Here is a 19,066-nt window from a genome sequence, read left to right as displayed (position 1 = left end):
AAGATGTGCTGCATGACAGCTCTATATGCAGAAACATGCAAAAACTGTCATGGATCAACCAATCTCTTCTTGCATTCTACATGAAAATGAAGATGGTGGCGTTATTGAGGATGTCTCACTAAAAGATTAACATCTGGTCTGAGTTCATTACTCATTATTACCTACAAGTTTCTCTCTCTCTCTTGTTAATTTCTTTTGAACTTCCTATACAATCTGAAAGTTTCCCTTGGACGTTCAAGTGGAAGACTTGAAAGAGCAGAGAATTAATGCCAAATACTTCAGCAACCATAGAGAACACCATAACAACGTACCTTTAATTAGTACTTCTTCAGATTGCCAGGGAAAAAACATTTATAAAAAATGAATGAACCAAACCAGGCCATTCCAACTTGGAATACGAGAAGACCCTAAAAAGCTTACACAGTTCCACCCAACATCCTAAATTGCTAATCATCATCTCCATCATCGGTCCTTTGCCCGAATCCCCTCGGCCCAGCCCTTGCTCTTACCTTTTTCTTCTTCCCACTCTTCTTTTCTTTAGCAGCCTCTTCTTTCTCAAACTTCTCTCTCTCCCTCTTCTGCAAGAAATCTGTCACAGCTATGTAGATAACCTGCAGAGAGACACAAATAATTAGCAACAACCCACATCTCAAGGTCACAATTTTAGCCAAACCATATATTAAAACAAAGCATAACAAGAACATATGACAATTTGGAAGGTATTGGCTTTACCCCAATAGTGAGAACAGACAGACCAATAAAGGCAACGAAGAGAAGAGTTGATATGATGGTGGAGACACCATCGTCACTCGTGGATACTAGCTCTTGAGAATTCTCTAGTAGTGGGGTGGCTTCTAGTGGCAGAACGTCTCCTCCTTCAGAGGCAGCAGAGACTCTCCAAATTTGGGTGCTTGGTTGAGTAAATTCACGACGTGAATTGTGTGAAAGATTGGTCCTTTTAGATGAGAAAACGGTTTGTGAAGTAAATGGTAAGGACGAAAGATGGGTGTTGAGGAAACAGTGAGGTTTTGGCTTGAAAATGGAAAGAAACGGTTTGGGAGATAGAGATAAAGATGTGGTAGTCATGGTTCATCTGCTGCTACCACTTCTCTCTCTGTCTCTGTTCTGCAGTGGTGAAAGCTGCCCTCGTGCCAAGATGGATGAGAATGTAGAGAAACTCCAATCTTTAAGTTCACAAAGGCTTCGTTTTCCCTGAAATCTTTGGATTCTAGGCCCAAAGCTCACTCAGACCCACCCCCAAGTGCTGGAAAATTGGGCTAAAAGACTTGTCAGAGGATTGGTAATGGTCAGCCTAAAATTAAAGTCAAAATTTATCTAAAATTACAAGTTTTATTTAAAATTAAAACTATTCAACATATAACTCCACATTGAATTATTTATATATTAGTCAAAATATTAATATAAAATAATATATATATTTTTCATATTTTGTAACTATAGTGACCATATGTTAATTAATAATTAAAGATAACAATATTAATAATCATGTAAAAATCAGATAATTAATATTATTATTGACAATGTTAATTAATAATTAGAGATAGCAATAGTTTGAAATAAAATATGTGTATTGGCTATGAACAGTATCCAGTCAAAGATGAAAAAAAGTTTGGATTTACTATAGCTCATATGTGGAGCTCCCAAGTTTTGGCTACTCCAATGCATAGGGTTTCACCAATATAAAGCCTAATTTTTTACATGCACGAGCATTTGGTTAAACCAATGCCAGTGCTCTAAGTTGGCGTAGATGACACATATTTCGTTTACATATAAATATTTGATTTGTAAGATGATTTAAATTTTTAGATTTACTTGCAAATCAAGTCTTATCAAGTACGCAATATTGAGAATGTGTTCTCTATAATTTTTTATCGAGCTTGCTGAAGAATCTAAAAATAAGTTTTATAAAATCTTAATCATTTTCATTTTCAAATTATCTATCTTGAATGGTGAATTTAAGAAATATATATTGAGTTTTAACATTTGTCTTCATTTTTCTTTTAAAATATGGGTATTGTCAAATCTCGAATTATATTTTAATGAGCTTCTTGTTTTTTTTTTTTTTTGTTGTTGTTGTTGTTCTTCTGGTAAACTGAGCTTCTTGTTTTATCTTTGATAAAAGTCATATGTAGGAACTTAACAAGATAGGTTGTCGTTCATTTGGGCCACACCCATTACAGAAAAAAAAAACAATATTTACAATTTTAAGGTGTTCAAATTTTACACATTAAAAAAAAAATAGATAAATCTGAAACCTACATAATAAACTCAACTTTTTAAAAAAAATTACGCCAGACTTGCACACTTAAAACTATATCTAACATTACTTTTGAAGAAAATTTTCTCTTTTGCCTTTATATTTTGTTTTCTACAATTTTGATATGCACCATTTGCACTGTGCACAATCAAACTTGAGTTTTTACAAAAATATATTTGTTTTAAATGTCTGTTACTAAAACGGAATTAAAAATAATGCAAAGAGAAATGCTTGTATGATGCCCGAGTGCTCGGGATATATTTTTTTTACTTAGTGATTAAGGAAGTGATTTTAAGTGTATTGATATATCTTAAAAAAAAAAAGTGTATTGATATATTTTTTTAATTTTGTAAAAATATTTAAATCTATTAAAAAATATGAAAAAATAAAAAGGTCTAGCAGTCGGTTTGAGCGGTACTCTGAGCAGCAGAGTTGCACTGCTCTAATGCAAAACTCAAACAGTTGCTCATGTAGCTATACATGTCATTGTAGCTCTTAGAAAACCATTTGGAGAGAGAGAGAGAGAGAGAGAGAGAGAGAGAGAGAGAGAGAGAGAGAGAGAGAGAGAGAGAGATTTTTTCAAACTATTCAACAAGAGGCGACAACTAACAATAAACACGGAGGAGAGACGTGCAACAGTCATCTCCATGCAGGTCTTTCTTTCGCCGCTGCTTGTTTCACTTTGGCTGAGTTTTTGGGTGTAACTTTCAAGAACGAGAGTTGTTCCTCTGCAAAATCTATTAGTGTAACTCGAAAAACTTGGAATTTAATTTTCTTGAGAATATATGATTGAATCTTAAAATTGGTTCCAAAAGCGAATTAATCTTATGGAATTAGTGAAATTTCTTCTTCAATTGTTAATTCTTGAGCTTTTTGTTAGATGATTTTGGAGAGACCATATGGAGCTAGCCTTTAGTTTCTTTCTAAGTTGAACCATATAGAGTTTGTTTTTTTTAAGAATTTTGTCAATGTTCCGGTCAAGCACATACTTCTCTAACGCTTTCTCAATCGTTACTTCCTTGTGATCGCTAACCCAAGTAAATGAAATGATAAGTGTGTATCTTCCAACTATTATTAATAAAGTGAGCCATGTCACACATGTACTTAATGCTTTGAATAGAAGTATTGTTGATGAATAAATTTTATATTGCCTATAGATAAGGTCTTGGACATGTTTATAAAGTTTGAGCAAACCTATCTTTTTAAACCGGTTTTATGAGATGAGTTAGGTCCATGAATTTTTTTAATGGTACCAGAGCCTGCCATAAGACGAATGAGGGTCTACACTACTTACCTCATAACAAGGTCCAGGAAAAATATTGACCTGCATGTAAGGGAAGGTGTTGAGGAATAAATCTCACATTCCTTGTAGACAAAGTCTTGGGCATGCTTATAAAGTTGGAGCAAACTTATCTCTTTGAACAGGTTTTATGAGATGAGTTAGACTCATGAATTTTTTCAAGTATAAGTATTAGTAGTCAAACACATTCTTTATTTGGTAGTCAACGACATTGTTTTTAAGCTATCATTCTCTCTAAAAAATAGTTCCATGCAATCTCTCATTATTGTAAAACGAGAAGAAATAGAAAATCTAAGATCAAGGGAGAGAGAGGCAGCAGGCTGGGTGGGTCAGAGAGTCAGTGAGGGAGAAAGTGGTGATAGGCTGGGTGGGTTTAAGAGTTAGTGAGGAAGAGAGACGCGACAGCCACACAAAGAAGGGCAATAGAGAGAGAGAGAGAGAGAGAGAGAGAGAGAGAGAGAGAGAGAGAGAGAGAGAGAGAGAGAGAGAGAGAGAGAGAGAGAGAGAGAGAGAGAGAGAGAGAGGCTAAGAGCATCCACATTGGCTTCATCAAAACCATCTTTAAAATTTGTTAAAATTTGATGAAAAGTACAAAGTTTTCATAAATTTAAAATCTTCCTATCTATAATCCCACATTGGATTAGCCATTAGATTCATCAAAATAATAATATAATATTATTTTTTAATAATATATATTTTTTTTCATATTTTGCAATTAAACCTACTATATGTATATTAATAATTTAATTTGATATTTAAATTATTGATTTCCAACTAATTTTTTTCCTCAACCTAATTACCAACAAACACATACAATTTGTTCATCAAATATTGAAGGCAGTATCACTTGTGCCTTTTATTAACTTATATGGATATATATATATATTAACCATTAGCTCTAGTAGTTAAATCTCAAATTACTCCATCTGGTACGTATAAACTACACAAATAATTATGAAATCTTGTATGATCAACAAAGTTCCTGGAAGCTAGACAAATAAGAGTTCCTGGAAGCTAAACAAATAAACTACACAAATGCAAAGTGTTGGATGCTAGAATGGAGAAACAACCAAATTAAATCCATTAGAAGCAATTTGTATAAATCCAGAAACTGGAGCTAATAAATGAATAACAGATTCAATTCTATAAATTGAACCATTCAGCCTCAAGTCATAAATCCAGCCACATAATAGCATATACCAATTCAGCCTTTCTAAATGACAGAATAAACAATTTCCATTCATATTTTTCTTTCCACAAACAGATCCAAAATACAAGTTTAATAAATAGTCACATAACACCATACACCAATTTAGCCTTACCAAATGACACAATAAACAATTTCCATTCAGATTTTTCTTTCTACAAAGAGATCCAAAATACAAGTTTAATAAATAGCCCACAAACACATAACAAAATGCAAGCTACTTCATTGATTTTCATTCCCCCAACACTTCCATATTTCTGGCTACTTCACAAATTTTCTATTTCCCAAACATTTCCAGCAAATACAAGCTACTTCACATACAATTCATATCCACAAACACTTCCAAAAAAGTTGGCTACTTCACAAATTTTCTAACCACAAACATTGCCAAAAAGTAAAGTATCATCCAAAGATTTCTATTCAATAAACAAAAAATTTTTCCATTCATAGTGGCTGGGCCCCAGCCACATGCTTCCTCAGGAAGTCTTGTGGCTAGGTAGCCATTAGAAACTGGAAATCCAGTTCATTCGGATGTACCATCTGAATTACTCATGGACTCTTCAAAACTTTTCTTCTGAACTTTATGGAAGTAGGCTTGCTGCATGGCATTCATACCAGAAAGATCATTGCTCATCATTTTAGCCTCGAACTTTCTTTTATCAAGCTCCAGTTGTGCACCTCTATCGCGATCTGCCTTGGTCTGCCATTCTCGTCTCTCCGCCATGAACAATCGTCTATCCTCGGTCATTGCGCCTAATGCCATGCCGAAGTCAGCATCAGATTATTCTTGAGCCTTTCGCTTCCTCAATTTTTCCTTTCAGCATTTTTTCCAGTAGGCCTTTCAACATTCTTCTCCACAACATCGCCCAAAACTTCACTTGACTGCTTATTGGAATGACGTTTATTATGTGGCTTTCTCCTCGTATTCAGCGTATTCATATGTTGATGCCATTTGGGTTGGTGTCTCAAAAGATTCCAAGAATAGTCCAATGTGAAGTTCCCTTGTTCCATCTCTTTGTACAATATTTTTGCCTTTTCAATCTGAAAAAAGTTTAAGGAATATTGTCAAAGAGTAAATCTTACATAAATAGACCACATTAGTAAAGGGAAATAGTACATACCTTATTTTGTTCGGTCGCACCACTGGGGTGCAATGACTCTACTTGAGCTAGATGTGCACAAAACTTATTTGTGCATTTTTGGATCATGGACCAACGATTGATCAATGACCCAACCTGACTATACATTATGCAGTCATAAATAGCAATCTCGTGAAGTACATTTCATCTTTTGAAGTTATTGTAAAATTTTCTAAACCAACTATAACATTTTTTTTAAAGTCTAATCCAGCTTTAACATTTATTTGCATGAATAGCAATCAAATAGTAAAATTTTCAGATATTACGGATCAGATAGTAAAATTTTTAGATGTTATAAGCAAACATGAGTTGGTTTTTAGATGTTACAGATCTCAAAAATACAATACCAGAATTAGTGAAGTTGCTAGATCCAAAGGCAAGACTGAGTGCACCTTAGAAAATCAGAAAAAAAATCACAAAATAAATAAAACCAAAGTCAATCCTATACAAAATAATAACACACAAAGTAACTCAGTAAGATCATTAATATGCATTGGAAGTCATCCATAAAGGAACTTAGTTTAGCACACAAAGTGTTGTACCATGACTTCAAGAAAATATTAGAAGGGCTACCACAGCTGATCATGTCATTTGTAATTTCGTATTACATTTATATGAAGACTGAGTGTATGATCAATATTGTTTATTATCAAAGTGTGAAAGTTTCTATAATGCAATCAATGGTGTGTTAGCATTGCCAATAAATGAGATTTCAAATGAATTTTTGCAGCTAGCATAATGACAAACAAAAAAAGAATCAGTCTTAATACCAACAACAGCAGCTAGCATAATGACAAACAAAAAAAGAAAAAAGAAAAGCCAAAAGTGATAAATTATATGCTTTTTAATTTATTATAAGTTTGTGGAAGATTTTCCTTTTTTCTTTATAAAGTAGCCCTACCTTGACATAACAATGAATGATGATCAAGGCCAGTGTGAATGCATGAGTAGTACTCTACTACTACTTGTTTCTTTTGGGAAGGATTAATTTTTCTAATATTGCATAGATATATAAATGTTAATTTAATTTATTCCAAATCGATCTATGTTCAAATAGTAAATGTTGTCATCACTGCATTAGTAATTTTTGTCAAGTAATTCCCTCATGATCAGCACCATAAATAGCAAATTAATGGGAGAATAAGATGCAAAGGAAGTGCATGCATATATGAATTATTAAAAACTTTAGAACATTGTGTAATCATTATCAAAAGCTTCTCAAATCCTATAAATTACTAATGCATGCAAGTGATCATGGCATGTGCTGAATTAAGTATCAATTGACGTAGCTGATCTTGTACCAATTGTATGCATGTATAAATGTTATAAATGTATGTAGGAAACATAAAAAATGAGCCAAAATGGGAAAGACCCTTCTTTTTACACATGGTTACTGCCAAACGGCATGTAAGCCAGAAGGGAAAAAAAAAAAAAACAAAAAAACATAAGAAAGTGTTTATTCCTTTATGCCTCATTTCAGATCCAAATTAAGTGGAGCATCAGGTCTATGAAAAGTTTTAAGAAATTTGGTTCTAAATTTCTGGTGAACCCAGAACCTTAGGAAGAATCATGGATCCTTTTTCCCATCAAGCAGTTCCATGCTTCTCAAAAGCACCAATCCAACTATGCACTTAATTAGCAATCAAGTGGCTGAACAATCTAACTGTGCACTTAAAATACCATGAAGAGAAATTTCTCTGCAAGGATGGATTACTTTTATCAATATTGACATGCATCCAAGTTCAGAATATAAGAAACACAAGATAGACCCGATAGCCCTATCCAAATTTCTTGTGGAAATATGAGTAAAATGACAACATAAAACAGTGAGATTGCAATGCTAGTTTCTCACAAATTTGCACCATGTTTTGTCTGCTGAACCGAAGTCAGTAATAAAAAAAATCAGCAAAAAATCACAAAAAAAATTAAACCAAAGTCAGTCCTATGCTTAATGAGTTCCATAAATTTTTTCCAAGCAAAAACAGAGAGCAAAAGCCCCAATCGGGGTTGACCGTAAATCAAAAACTGAAATAAAACTAGGATTGCAGGAAAAACAAATCCAACAAACCTGAAGATGAACGTCAATGCACGAATCTGTTCTGAGCTTGCGCTATACAAAACCCAAGATGATTCTGCTCCAAGAATTGAAGGAAGGAAGAATAAAAAATAGCTTAAAAACGAGAGAAAGAGAGAAAGGGGGAGAGAAAACATACGAGTTGCCTTGGAGAAGAAGCTCGCGTGAAAATCAGTCCAGAGCAGAGTGAGTCTTGTGAAGAATCCGAGTGCTGTTTCGGTGGATTGTGAGAAATGAAAAAGAGTGAAAGGGGGAGAGAAAACGCGGGGAGGAAAATGAAAGAGGGAAAATAAAAGGCAGAGCGGTTAATGAATTAAAACTTGTAAAATATTCAGAAGATGAGTGTGTAGTAGCCCTTCATATTTGAAGGAAACCGTAGATTCAATATAGGTCAAAACTTCCCATTTATCGGTTTGACTAATCTAATTCAGTTCTTTTTTACACATATTCATCATTTTATGCATTTGCATTGGCTTTTGATGAAGCCAATGCCAATGCTCTAAGTGGGTGAAACTGAGAGTGAGAGTAAGTGAAGTCGAATGGTGACAGGCAGTTGATGGATAGTCACATGGCAGGAGAAGAGCGAGAGAGATGCGACAGGCTGGGTGGGTCAGGGTGAAACTGCAAGTGAGAGTGAGGCGGCAATTAGGAACATAGGGTTAGAAACTTAGAGAGTAAAGAGAAAATGAGGTTGCACTAGGGGGTAAAATCTTAGAGATCATAGTCAAAATGACATTGTTTTGTTCTAAAAATGACATTGTTTTACTTGAATGTGGGTTGGGTTGGGCATTTTGGGCTGGGCTGCTACGATTTTGGGTTTCTAAATCTAATGTTTTTTCTTTTGAACCCTGTTTTGGGTTCTTCTTCTTTTTTTTCTTCCTAAACCCAAAACCAAACCTTGTTTTTTAAACCCTAAATTTAGTTTTATTCTTTGTTTTAGCCACAAGTTTTTTATTTATGCTTTTTATAATTGTTGGTATTAATCATTAATAACACTAGTAGTATCTAATTATATGTTATTATATTATAGTATAATGTGGTATTAACTTATTATGCTAAAATTCTTTCTATACTAAACTTATACTATAGTATCTAATTACAGGTTATTATATTTTAATTAATTAATATTATGTGTTATTAACTTATTATACTAAACTTATTTCGATACTAGTGTCTAACTTATTTCTTTCTATACTTGATTATATGTGGTAGTAATACTAGGATGTTTATATGTACTAGACTATTATTAGTCTATTTATATTATCGTATAAGTATATTATTCTAAAATTGACTCATACTAGTATATTATTGAATTTAATTATATAAGTTCTAGTTATATAATTATATAACTATACTAGTCTAGTAATGATCAATATATAAATAAATACATTTTTATAACATATGCAATATCAGAATTGAAGTTAAAGCATAAAGTCAGAGTCGGTCCAGCGACACTTTCGGCTCTTACTAAAAATTTTAAAATCCAACTTCGATTCGTTGGAGTCGAATTTTTAAATTTTTGTTCAGCCCTAACAAAGTGGTTGTAAAGCTCAAAACAAACCCATGTTAGGCAACTTGCCAAACTTGAAGAGTGGACACATGTGGGAGGCATAGTCAAAGCTTAGAGGCGCCTTCCAATGGGTTTCAATATTCCAAGTGTTTTGCCACAAGCTAGAGTCTGCCTCATCCCAATGACGATGATGAGACCATGGTGACGTCTAGGTGGGGAAGATGGTGATGGTGCTTGAAAGACAAAGTCGGTAGGAGGGCCTAGTTGTGGTGTTAGTAGAACGAAATGAACCTAATTTAGATCTACATAAGATCATAGCCAAAGTATGGTTGAACATTCGACATGATGACAATAATGAAACAATGATGAGACAGGGATGGAACAATGAGACGACGATAATTGCACAGCGAAGGAACAGGTTTGGAGAAAGGAGAAAGAAACTGTGCAGATTGTTTTTTAAATTTCCCAATACATAAGCCTGTGCATTTTGATTCTTATATGGGAGAAACAAATGACATCGCAGAGTACTAAATTAGTGTGTAATTTACTTTTGTAGATATTATATATAGACATAGAAGAACTCGAAATTGATGACCGGCTTTTATTTATTTTTACTTGTTGACTATAATGTGGCATGGTGCGTTACAAGAGTTACCATTCATATATTTGGCCAATTCCAAAAGAGTAATGCTAGGTAGAAGCCTTAGGTGTGCACTCTTATATCATCACTTTGATTCTCTTTGCAGTCTTATATTTTTCTTGTTCACAAAAATAGGAATTACAACTAAAAAATTTATCTAGCACATTTGAGTCTTTTACTTTAATTGTAATTAGAATATACACTACAAAAAAATTAATTTTTAGAGATGAAATATTTATAGGATGAAATTTTTTTCGTCTCTAAATGTCATTTTTAAGGATGAAATCTTAATTTCATCTAAAAAAGAGTCCAAACTGAAAATACCGTTCAAATAATAATTTCTTATTCGAACGATAATATTTAGGAACGAAATCAATCGTCCCTAAAAGTGATAGTCCGTTTGAACATTCGAGTCTATTACTTAAATTGTAATTGGCTAGAATATCATCTTTGGTGTTCTAGACATTGGTATTCTAGAATATTGATTTTTAAAGAACAATATTGTTTATTCTTAGTCATTCTATTAATGTTAGATCCTATCAAGAATATTGATTTATTTAGTTACTTAACTATATAATATTGATATTTATATGGACAAGATTTTATTATCATTTTATAAATAAGAAGATCACTGGTAAGGATAATATTGATACTTTGTAATAAGGTTTTCTTTGGATCTTTGGATTCTGTAATTTGGTGCTAATATTGTAAATTCATATATTGTAAAGGAAAATGATATTTGTACTTTTAATTTTTACTTACATAGCACTACGCAATGATGTAAAATTATAAATAAAATTGTAAGTTGACGCAACCACGTCGTTTTGTGTAGATAAAATGAAGTAAAATAATCATACAATAAAGTATAACGTTATGGGTCAAACAACTTTTTATTAGTAGACACACTATAAGAAAAATGAACACTTATTACGAGTTATTTGTGAAGATAATGATTATTTATAACGAGAATAAACTCGTTTAAACAAGAAATAATTATTTTAACAAAAAATAGCCGGTCACAAATTATAAACAATTTTCTTATAACGACAAAGACTCAATCTCTCAGATATCATCAAATTGTTAAGGTATAAAATTGATTCATTCTCAATGAAATTGGGGTAAAAGACTTTGTTTCTAACTTAAGCTTTGGAAAAACTAAAGTTAAACTCATGAGGACTCTCAAATCTCTACTTGTAGTTTACACCTTCAATTATCTCATAAAAATAAGATTAATATTGCTTGGGAGAATTTCTATACAACAAAAAATAATCTTTAGATGATCAATCTCGTTGTGAAAATATAAATATTTCTACGCTTGCGACGGGTTTAATATAAAATCTTTAACGACGAACTGTAATTATTTCACGTGGAAGAAATGTTCATTGACAAAGAAGGATATTGTTCCTTATTTTAAAATTCATCATCCTCACCATATCAATCGATATGTCACGTTTTAAGTAGTTTTGTATTTAATAGGTCAACTTATGTAGCCAATTATAAAATAACGCATTAATTTCGTTATCTTGTATGATTGAAGCGATAAAATCTACAAACTTAAGAGTTATATTATATTAGAAAATAGTGTTTTGGATAAAATGTATAAAACAATGAATCTATAAAATTTATGTTGTCTATATAATTCATATTCGTTCTAAACAATGGATCTCTTTGATAAGGGGGAAATCTGTATATGCATACACCAACAGCAACAAATCAAAATATACCCAAAAAGAAATATTATTTTTTATCTTAAATTTTCTTATATTTAATTATTGATGTGTCATATTTTATATTATTTTAATTTAAATAATTAATTTATAAAATTATTTAAAATATGACAAATTAATCTATATAATTAGAGTGACGTTTAATAATAGGGTAATGGTATTAATCGATAAAAGTGGTTTGAAGGCAAATAGATTCTATTTTATATGAAAATAATTAATTTTTTAATAATAAATTTTATTTTTTTTAAATAATTATACTATTATTATTATTATTATTATTTTAAGTGGATTGACAGATGGTAGGAGCCGGAATTGGTGGACAGCTGGACCGTGAAAACCGTGGACTCTTTTCGACAGCACAACGTTTCGGTGATGTGTCTGCCGTTGTTGGATGGTGGTGCGTTGTGCGGTGGCGCTAACTGCTAAGGCAGGCCAAGTTACTGAAAAACCTAAAATAGAGCTCGCTTTTACAGACGTGGCCCACTCGCAACAAATCACAGGACCTTTAGTCCGTATCTGTTTTAGTAATTCCATTACAACTGATCCAGCACACTGACTCGATCGGTCCGTTGAACACGTGTCGGATAAGAGTGCGAGTATAGATGACATGGTAGTAGGCGAGTGTAATACATAGTGGGAACTGGGAAAGATATTTACTTTTAGATGATAAAAAATATCGGGCAAAGGCGTCCACGTTGGCACTCCTGGTGGACCGATTTGCGAATCGGATGTTGCACTTTTCCCTTTCTTAAAGTACCAAACTTTTAACTTTTTTGTATAAGAAACGCTTTTAATAATTATTAAATTATTTTTTTAATTTATTATATTTTAAATGACTATTTAAAGTTAGAGACATTTAAGATTAGTTAAAAGAGTCGTGTTGGATATATATCCGACTTGACATATAAAGGAAATGACAGAACAAGCCTTCCATCTCATATCATATATTTCTGTATTTAAATTTATCATATTGATAAATTAATTACAGATAATAAAATTTAAAAAAATATAATATAACCATTAAATATGTCTACTTATATATATTTTTATTTTTTTAATGATTAAGAAAATGATTATTAATAAATTTATATTTTTTTATTTTTCTTAATATTTAAATATGTTAAAAATACTTAAAGAAAAATAAAAATAAAAAAAATCCATTCGTATTTGTGTGCACATTTGCCATAGTTTTCTAGCATGAAAAATGATATTTGCAGTTGTAGTTGTGCAAGTGTCGTGTAATTTTTTTAATAAAAGTGAATTAATACGAAACTTACATGAAAAAAATTAACTTTTTAATATTAGACCCCACTCTTTTTTAAAATGATTGCGTGGTATTTATACATTCTACAACTGCATATAACATTACTCTCTTAGCATTGTCATGAAATTTATAACAAAGAGTAATATATATGTTTTTATAAATTAACTCGAAATTCTTTAAAGATTCTTGTAAAGATTTATATAAAAAGAAACTTATATATTTACTATTTTCTTAAAATCTCTTATATTGTACTAAATATTTTATAAGATTTATTTTTAAAAAATCTATTTATAAATCCATGTTTTCACACGCCAATTATGTGGACAATGTTGAGGCAAGACACATCAACTAATAAAATGGTACTTATATTTTTTTAATTGCAAAAGGTCCATTAATAAGCGATGTGTTAACACACTTATTTGTAAATAACAAAACTTGCTATTTTATAGAATAATATTACTCTTATTTTTTATATCATTGAACATAATAAAATTATTTAATAACCTAAATCTTTACATTCTATTTCATTTTTATTGATAAAATTAAGGTTAGATATAATTGTGTAAATGTTATTTTTAAAAAAGAATGTGATTTATTATTAAAAATAATAATTTTTATATAAATTATAAATTTATTTATTTATTTTTTAAATTAATATACGGTATTTATTTGATTGATGTAATTAGTTAAAATAATTATTTTATATTAAAAAAATGATATAACCAATTATAATATTAAAATATAAAAAAATAATGTTACGTCACTTTTATGTATTTTTTATGTACTTTACTAATATAATTGACGGTATTAATTTTTTAATAAATAATTAATCACATCAATAAAATATATATAAAAAAATAATAATAATAATTATAAATAAAATTTTTGTATTTAAAAATCCTCCCAATTCCCAAACGCACTTCACCCGAGTCTCACGAAATATCTTTCCCTTCCTTCGTTTTACTTCCTCCTTTCTTCCTAGATCCGAAATTCATATATCTATGGGATATGCCCCTGAAACTCGCTAGAAGAGCTCCCAATTTTTCTCTTTTGTTAATCGATGGGTGAGGAGGTGCAGATGACCGAGTGCCAAGGAGTGGCTGTGGACCAGAATGGTGGCCATGACGACCGAGTGTCCGAGTGGGAGTCGGGCCTTCCTGGCGCCGAAGATCTCACTCCGTTGTCTCAGACTCTTATTCCGCCGGAACTTGCCTCTGCGTTTAGTATATCTCCAGAACCCTACCGGACTGCAATCGAGGTCAACCGGGCTTCGCAGACCACTCTCTCCACTCTCCGTGGGCAACACTCCTCCAAGGGATTTTCGTCCAGCGATAATTTCAAGTCCTTCGATGAGACCCGGGGCAGTGACCCTATGGTCGTTGAGGAAGCGGACGAGACTACCGATCGGGATGGGTCGGGTTCCGGTTCCGGTTCTGAGCCTCGGAAATCTCGGAGGATCGACTGTGCGGAATTGGAAGCCGATTCGGCTCTGCGCGCCGAGAACTCGGCGGATGACCCCTCGTCCGCCGCCCGGACCTTGAAACGGCCCCGTTTGGTTTGGACCCCGCAGCTTCACAAGCGGTTCGTGGACGTGGTGGGCCATCTCGGGATTAAAAGCGCAGTCCCAAAGACAATTATGCAGATGATGAACGTGGAGGGCTTGACCCGCGAGAACGTGGCGAGCCATTTGCAGAAGTACCGCCTTTACCTCAAGAGAATGCATGGATTATCGAACGAGGGCCCCTCCTCCGCTGAACACCAGCTCTTCGCGTCGACGCCAGTGCCGCCGCAGAGCCTACACGAGGCTGCCGCCGGGAGTGCTCTCGTGCACGGGAACGGGCACGTGCCCATGCCGATTCCGATGCCGTACCCCCCACCGCCGATGATGCCGATGCCCGTTCTCGGCGTAGGGCACATGGGTATGCCGGTGGGTAGTCACGGGTTCGACTCACACAACATGTACAATATGATGCAGCAGAGGGATTGGTCGGAGAATAATAATGCCTACGGCTCTATGGTTTCGTACCCTCATGTCGCGCCTAATGATAAATGAGCCCAAAAAAGAAAAAGAAGGTGAAGTTTTTGTTCTTTATTAGATTTTTCATTTGCTGCTTTTTTCCTTTCAGAAGAAATCATTTATTGTGAGCTTCTGTTATTGGATTCTGAGACGGGCTTTGTATCTTTCCAAGTGAAATGGAATTGTGTCTGGGTGAATCAAAACTAGAAAGTGCCTACGAATAATATGCGTGATTATACTCTGTTTGACTGTGGTACTCGGTTTTACTAAGTTCTCACTCAATCAAATTTGATGGCTAATTAAACTCGCTTCCCAAAAATAGTGGCTATGCTTGTAACTAAGCACTACAATTAATAACTTATGAGGCCATTTTTTCCCTTTTGTTTCAAGAAATACTATATATATACATATATCGATAATATATATGTATGTGTGCGTGTGTGTGTGTGTATATATATATATATATTTTTCCTCCCTGTTGGTTGGGACAAAAAAAAATTGAATTTTGAATGTTGATGGGAAGAGAGTGTAGGTGGAAATGGAATAGCTTCCAAGTCCTGGTTCTGCACATGTCAGTTTCCATTTACTTGTATCTGCCGTGATGCAGGAGCTTCTTTTTTGACCTTCCCTTAATTAAAAATAAATGTTTTTACCATAGAGATTCGGCTGTCTCTTGAATTCCCTTTTTTTTTTTTTCTCCTTTTAAAATGGATACTCACGTTCTGGGGTTTTCTACATTTGCTGCGACTGATTGTCAATGATATGGTATTAAGTTACTGTCTGCATTGGACTTTTGGATTATGGATGAATGTTATTGCTCGTGACATAGTTCTCAGTTTCTGTCTGCATAAGACTTTCAGATTATTTACAGTATGTTTTGTGTAGATTCAGAAGTTGAGCAACTTGGTTGAAGTGAAACTCTTGCAACTCAACATATAAGGTTGCCTTATTGTTAGTCTTGAACCTCACAGACGTCGGAGTTGTTCTTAGGAAATAGAATGGATAGACTCCTAATCCATACTTCTAGATGACTTGGAGTTTCATATTATCCCATAGGGGCCGTTTGATCATGTAAACTTGGTTGGATTTCCATCACTTTCCAAAAATGGGACAGAATCTACATATTTGGTTCCTGGTCTTGTACCTAGATTTTCCAGTCTTAACATTTTCACAGGCGTCACTTGTAGTTTGTGAGAAGCACATTCAGAGGGTTGTAATCTGAGATCAGCTAGGAATTTTGGGTTTGACGCATTATGGCTTAAATGGTCCCACCCATTTACTTTAAGTCTGGCACCGCTGTCCCATTGTTGCTGTCCACTGCCTGCCAGGCACCACCTGCTGGCCACCATCTCCACTACCAAATTGAAGCTCTCTTTCTGCCGACCACCGTCTCTGGCAAGGGCAGTTTTCGAAAACTTGGATAAAACATGTATCTGAGAATGTCTTGGTTTAATACATTCCCAAGAACTTAACATAGCAATAGCAAGCCAAATTAGGAATCCCAAATTCCCAAGCATCTTATTTACAAGATTGCAGGAATCCAGGATTGTGGGATTTAATGGAATCAAGGTTTTTTTTAAATTTATTCACAACTATATGGGTCGTGAGTCTATTTTCACCTTATTATATTTGGTCTTCTATTAGTAACCATTTCCAGTGAGCTGAGGAGCTGTTGCAAGCTGTGCTTTCAGAATGTTTGAAACATACTGCAAAATTATTTAACCTCAGTCACCGCTTTGTATGTTTTTCTAATTATAGGTTGCTTGAAATTCTCCAGTTCTGTTTGAAACTTAAGAGGTTATGGTATCATTATGCATATTGTTCTGATTTCCATAAGATCTGTTCTTTTTTTCCCCATGTTAACCTATACATAGCCTTTGTAGGCGTGATTGAATGAATCTAATTTTACTAATTTAAATCTTTCATGTGGCTATCGGAAAGGGCTTTGGCTTCATATGCTGTTGCGTCTGTAGCATCACAGATTGAAGATGACTTCTGGCTGAATTGAATCACTCTATTTTCTTTGAGTGGAATTAGAAAGATGTTTTTTTTTTTTTTTTTTTTTGGCTTAGTCGATTAATTTTTTTTTTTGAATGGTATTGGAAATGGTGTTGGATGAAATTATAATGTGTTTGAGTTGAGATTCATGGTTCATTTTGCAACTATTCAGTTGGGTCGTGTTCTTTTCTTAGGACTTCAGTTGATATCGAGTTGCTACCAATATACACTTCACTTGCTGAGACTTGTTGCTCCGAATGTACACCAAAGGAAAGTTTGCTGAAGTCCTTAAGGCCTCTCCTATAGCAATTATATATGCTCAATAGCTGATGATATACGCATTGATCTGTGTTGCATATTTCACAATTTGCATTATAATATTGTCAACTGTCGCGGTGACTATGAAGATGATGATCACTGTATCCAAGAAAATCATGTTGACAATGAAGATTATGACTAGAAGATGATCATCACTGTACCTCTCCATAGACATTTTAACTTTATGACTAGAAGATGATCATCACTGTACCTCTCATAGACATTTTAACTTTTGTGGGTTTTTCCTTTTTGGTTCTCTTTAATGCTGCTTGTGCTTGAAAGCCATCAAAAGGCTGAATTCTACTTAATAATACTGAGCTGAAACTGTACCAGCTTTGGTTAGTTTCTAAAACAACAACATCCACTGCTTCATGTCTTTTTCATGATCGCATTTCTAGCCTTCCCCCTCTGGTGTAGCCTGTGGAACATTTAGACTGCTGAATGAAAGCAGCCAACTTCAACTCACAAGGAGGCAGATGTTTAGTTGGGCTCATGATTGTGATCTGATGTTTGTTTTGGTTTTAATGCCCGAATCTTTCCAGTGTTGCTGTGCCATGCTGTGATTTGATGGATAATGAATGAGTTACACTTAAAAAGGAGATGGACGACGACAGAATCTATCAGCAGTGGATTAGAGATGTCCCCATTGCTGCAAGTGGGAGTCTTTATTTTTTCCTCAGATTTTTCAATTGTCAAGTGGGCATGCTTACGTGCCATTATCTTGTTGGTCCAACAGGATGATTTCTTTTCATAAAATAATATAGCAAGGGGTTCCTAGCATCCTAGCAGTTCCATTTTAGACATCATGTAGATTATTGTCTTCAATAACTCATACTGACCTATAAACAATCATGGTAAACATCATTGTCCAGCATCTGTACATCCGATGTAAATGAAAGCATCATCCAATGGCAGTCAACTTTCCATCTTTTAGCACAATTTCGTCCAATGACAATCAACTTTTGATGCTTTTTCTTCAAGTTTCCACTTTCCTTGATGCTTTTTCTCATGATCTGAATATTATTCCTTTATATTTGAACTAAAATGAATTATCATGGTGTGCGGTACTTGTTCCTTGCATTCAAAAGACAGCACTGGTTTCTTTTGTGTATGATAGAAACTAGAAAGGAAAATGTCTTGGTTTACAAAAAGATTTTACAAAAGGAAAAATCTTATTAAATGATGTGGTTAGATATGGTACATAAAACTAGTGATGTTACGTACAGTTATTTTTGCGTACTCCATACGCATTTCATTGATGTGATTGGCTACATCAATTTTTTTTAATATACAACTAATCACATCAATGAAGTGTACAAAAGAGTACGTAAAAGTAACTGTACATATAATTTTTGAAACTTACTTTTTCTTATTGTAAAATACTTCATATGTATCAAATTAAATTATGTCACTTTGTATACTTATTTTTATAATATCTCTTTATAGATCTAACACTGATAAATCTCTACGGATCTTAAAGGCTCATATATTCATAATAAATAAATATGAGAAATGATCATATTTGTAATTTTAGAGGTTGCAAATTCCGTAAACTTTGTTTAAAAAAAGCAAATAAATTTGAGAGACAACCACA

General features: G+C 33.5%; 3 protein-coding genes across 6 annotated transcripts; 1 reads left to right on the top strand and 2 right to left on the bottom strand.

The window, feature by feature from the left end:
* Positions 1-308: 308 nt before the first annotated feature.
* On the bottom strand, positions 309-1,182 carry LOC122295075. The gene is made up of 2 exons (XM_043104105.1): positions 733-1,182; positions 309-611 (listed from the first exon to the last, which is right to left on the bottom strand). Exons 1-2 carry the CDS (start codon positions 1,084-1,086, stop codon positions 447-449), a joined length of 519 nt encoding a protein of 172 aa, XP_042960039.1. The 5' UTR covers positions 1,087-1,182; the 3' UTR covers positions 309-446.
* Positions 1,183-5,589: 4,407 nt separating this feature from the next.
* Positions 5,590-6,032, bottom strand: LOC122293552 (glutathione S-transferase T3-like). The gene is made up of 2 exons (XM_043102109.1): positions 5,907-6,032; positions 5,590-5,826 (listed from the first exon to the last, which is right to left on the bottom strand). The coding sequence occupies exons 1-2, from the start codon at positions 6,030-6,032 to the stop codon at positions 5,590-5,592; spliced, it is 363 nt and encodes a 120-aa protein (XP_042958043.1).
* An 8,015-nt stretch (positions 6,033-14,047) lies between these two features.
* LOC122294484 (transcription factor PCL1-like) lies at positions 14,048-18,408 on the top strand. 4 transcript variants are annotated; one of them, XM_043103259.1, is made up of 2 exons: positions 14,048-15,212; positions 18,015-18,408. In XM_043103259.1, the coding sequence occupies exon 1, from the start codon at positions 14,200-14,202 to the stop codon at positions 15,190-15,192; it is 993 nt and encodes a 330-aa protein (XP_042959193.1). In that variant the 5' UTR covers positions 14,048-14,199; the 3' UTR covers positions 15,193-15,212; positions 18,015-18,408. The 4 variants fall into 4 exon arrangements, with proteins under 4 accessions (XP_042959193.1, XP_042959192.1, XP_042959191.1 ...); XM_043103258.1 differs by lacking the exon at positions 18,015-18,408 and adding an exon at positions 17,357-17,830; XM_043103257.1 differs by lacking the exon at positions 18,015-18,408 and adding an exon at positions 17,349-17,830.
* The last annotated feature ends 658 nt before the right edge of the window (positions 18,409-19,066 follow it).

The sequence above is a fragment of the Carya illinoinensis genome, chromosome 14 (assembly GCF_018687715.1).
Source record: "Carya illinoinensis cultivar Pawnee chromosome 14, C.illinoinensisPawnee_v1, whole genome shotgun sequence".
In the NCBI taxonomy this organism is placed as follows: Eukaryota; Viridiplantae; Streptophyta; class Magnoliopsida; order Fagales; family Juglandaceae; genus Carya; species Carya illinoinensis.
Note: the sequence above shows the minus strand (reverse complement) of the source record. Positions and strands in the feature narration are given on the sequence as shown.

Coding starts and splice junctions, on each gene's coding strand:
- LOC122295075 (XM_043104105.1), bottom strand. CDS start 1,086: ATGACTACCACATCTTTATCTCTATCTCCCAAACCGTTTCTTTCCATT. Junction 612..732: donor TGTCTGTTCTCACTATTGGG/GTAAAGCCAATA, acceptor GTCTCTCTGCAG/GTTATCTACATAGCTGTGAC.
- LOC122294484 (XM_043103259.1), top strand. CDS start 14,200: ATGGGTGAGGAGGTGCAGATGACCGAGTGCCAAGGAGTGGCTGTGGAC.
- LOC122293552 (XM_043102109.1), bottom strand. CDS start 6,032: ATGTATAGTCAGGTTGGGTCATTGATCAATCGTTGGTCCATGATCCAA. Junction 5,827..5,906: donor GTGCGACCGAACAAAATAAG/GTATGTACTATT, acceptor AACTTTTTTCAG/ATTGAAAAGGCAAAAATATT.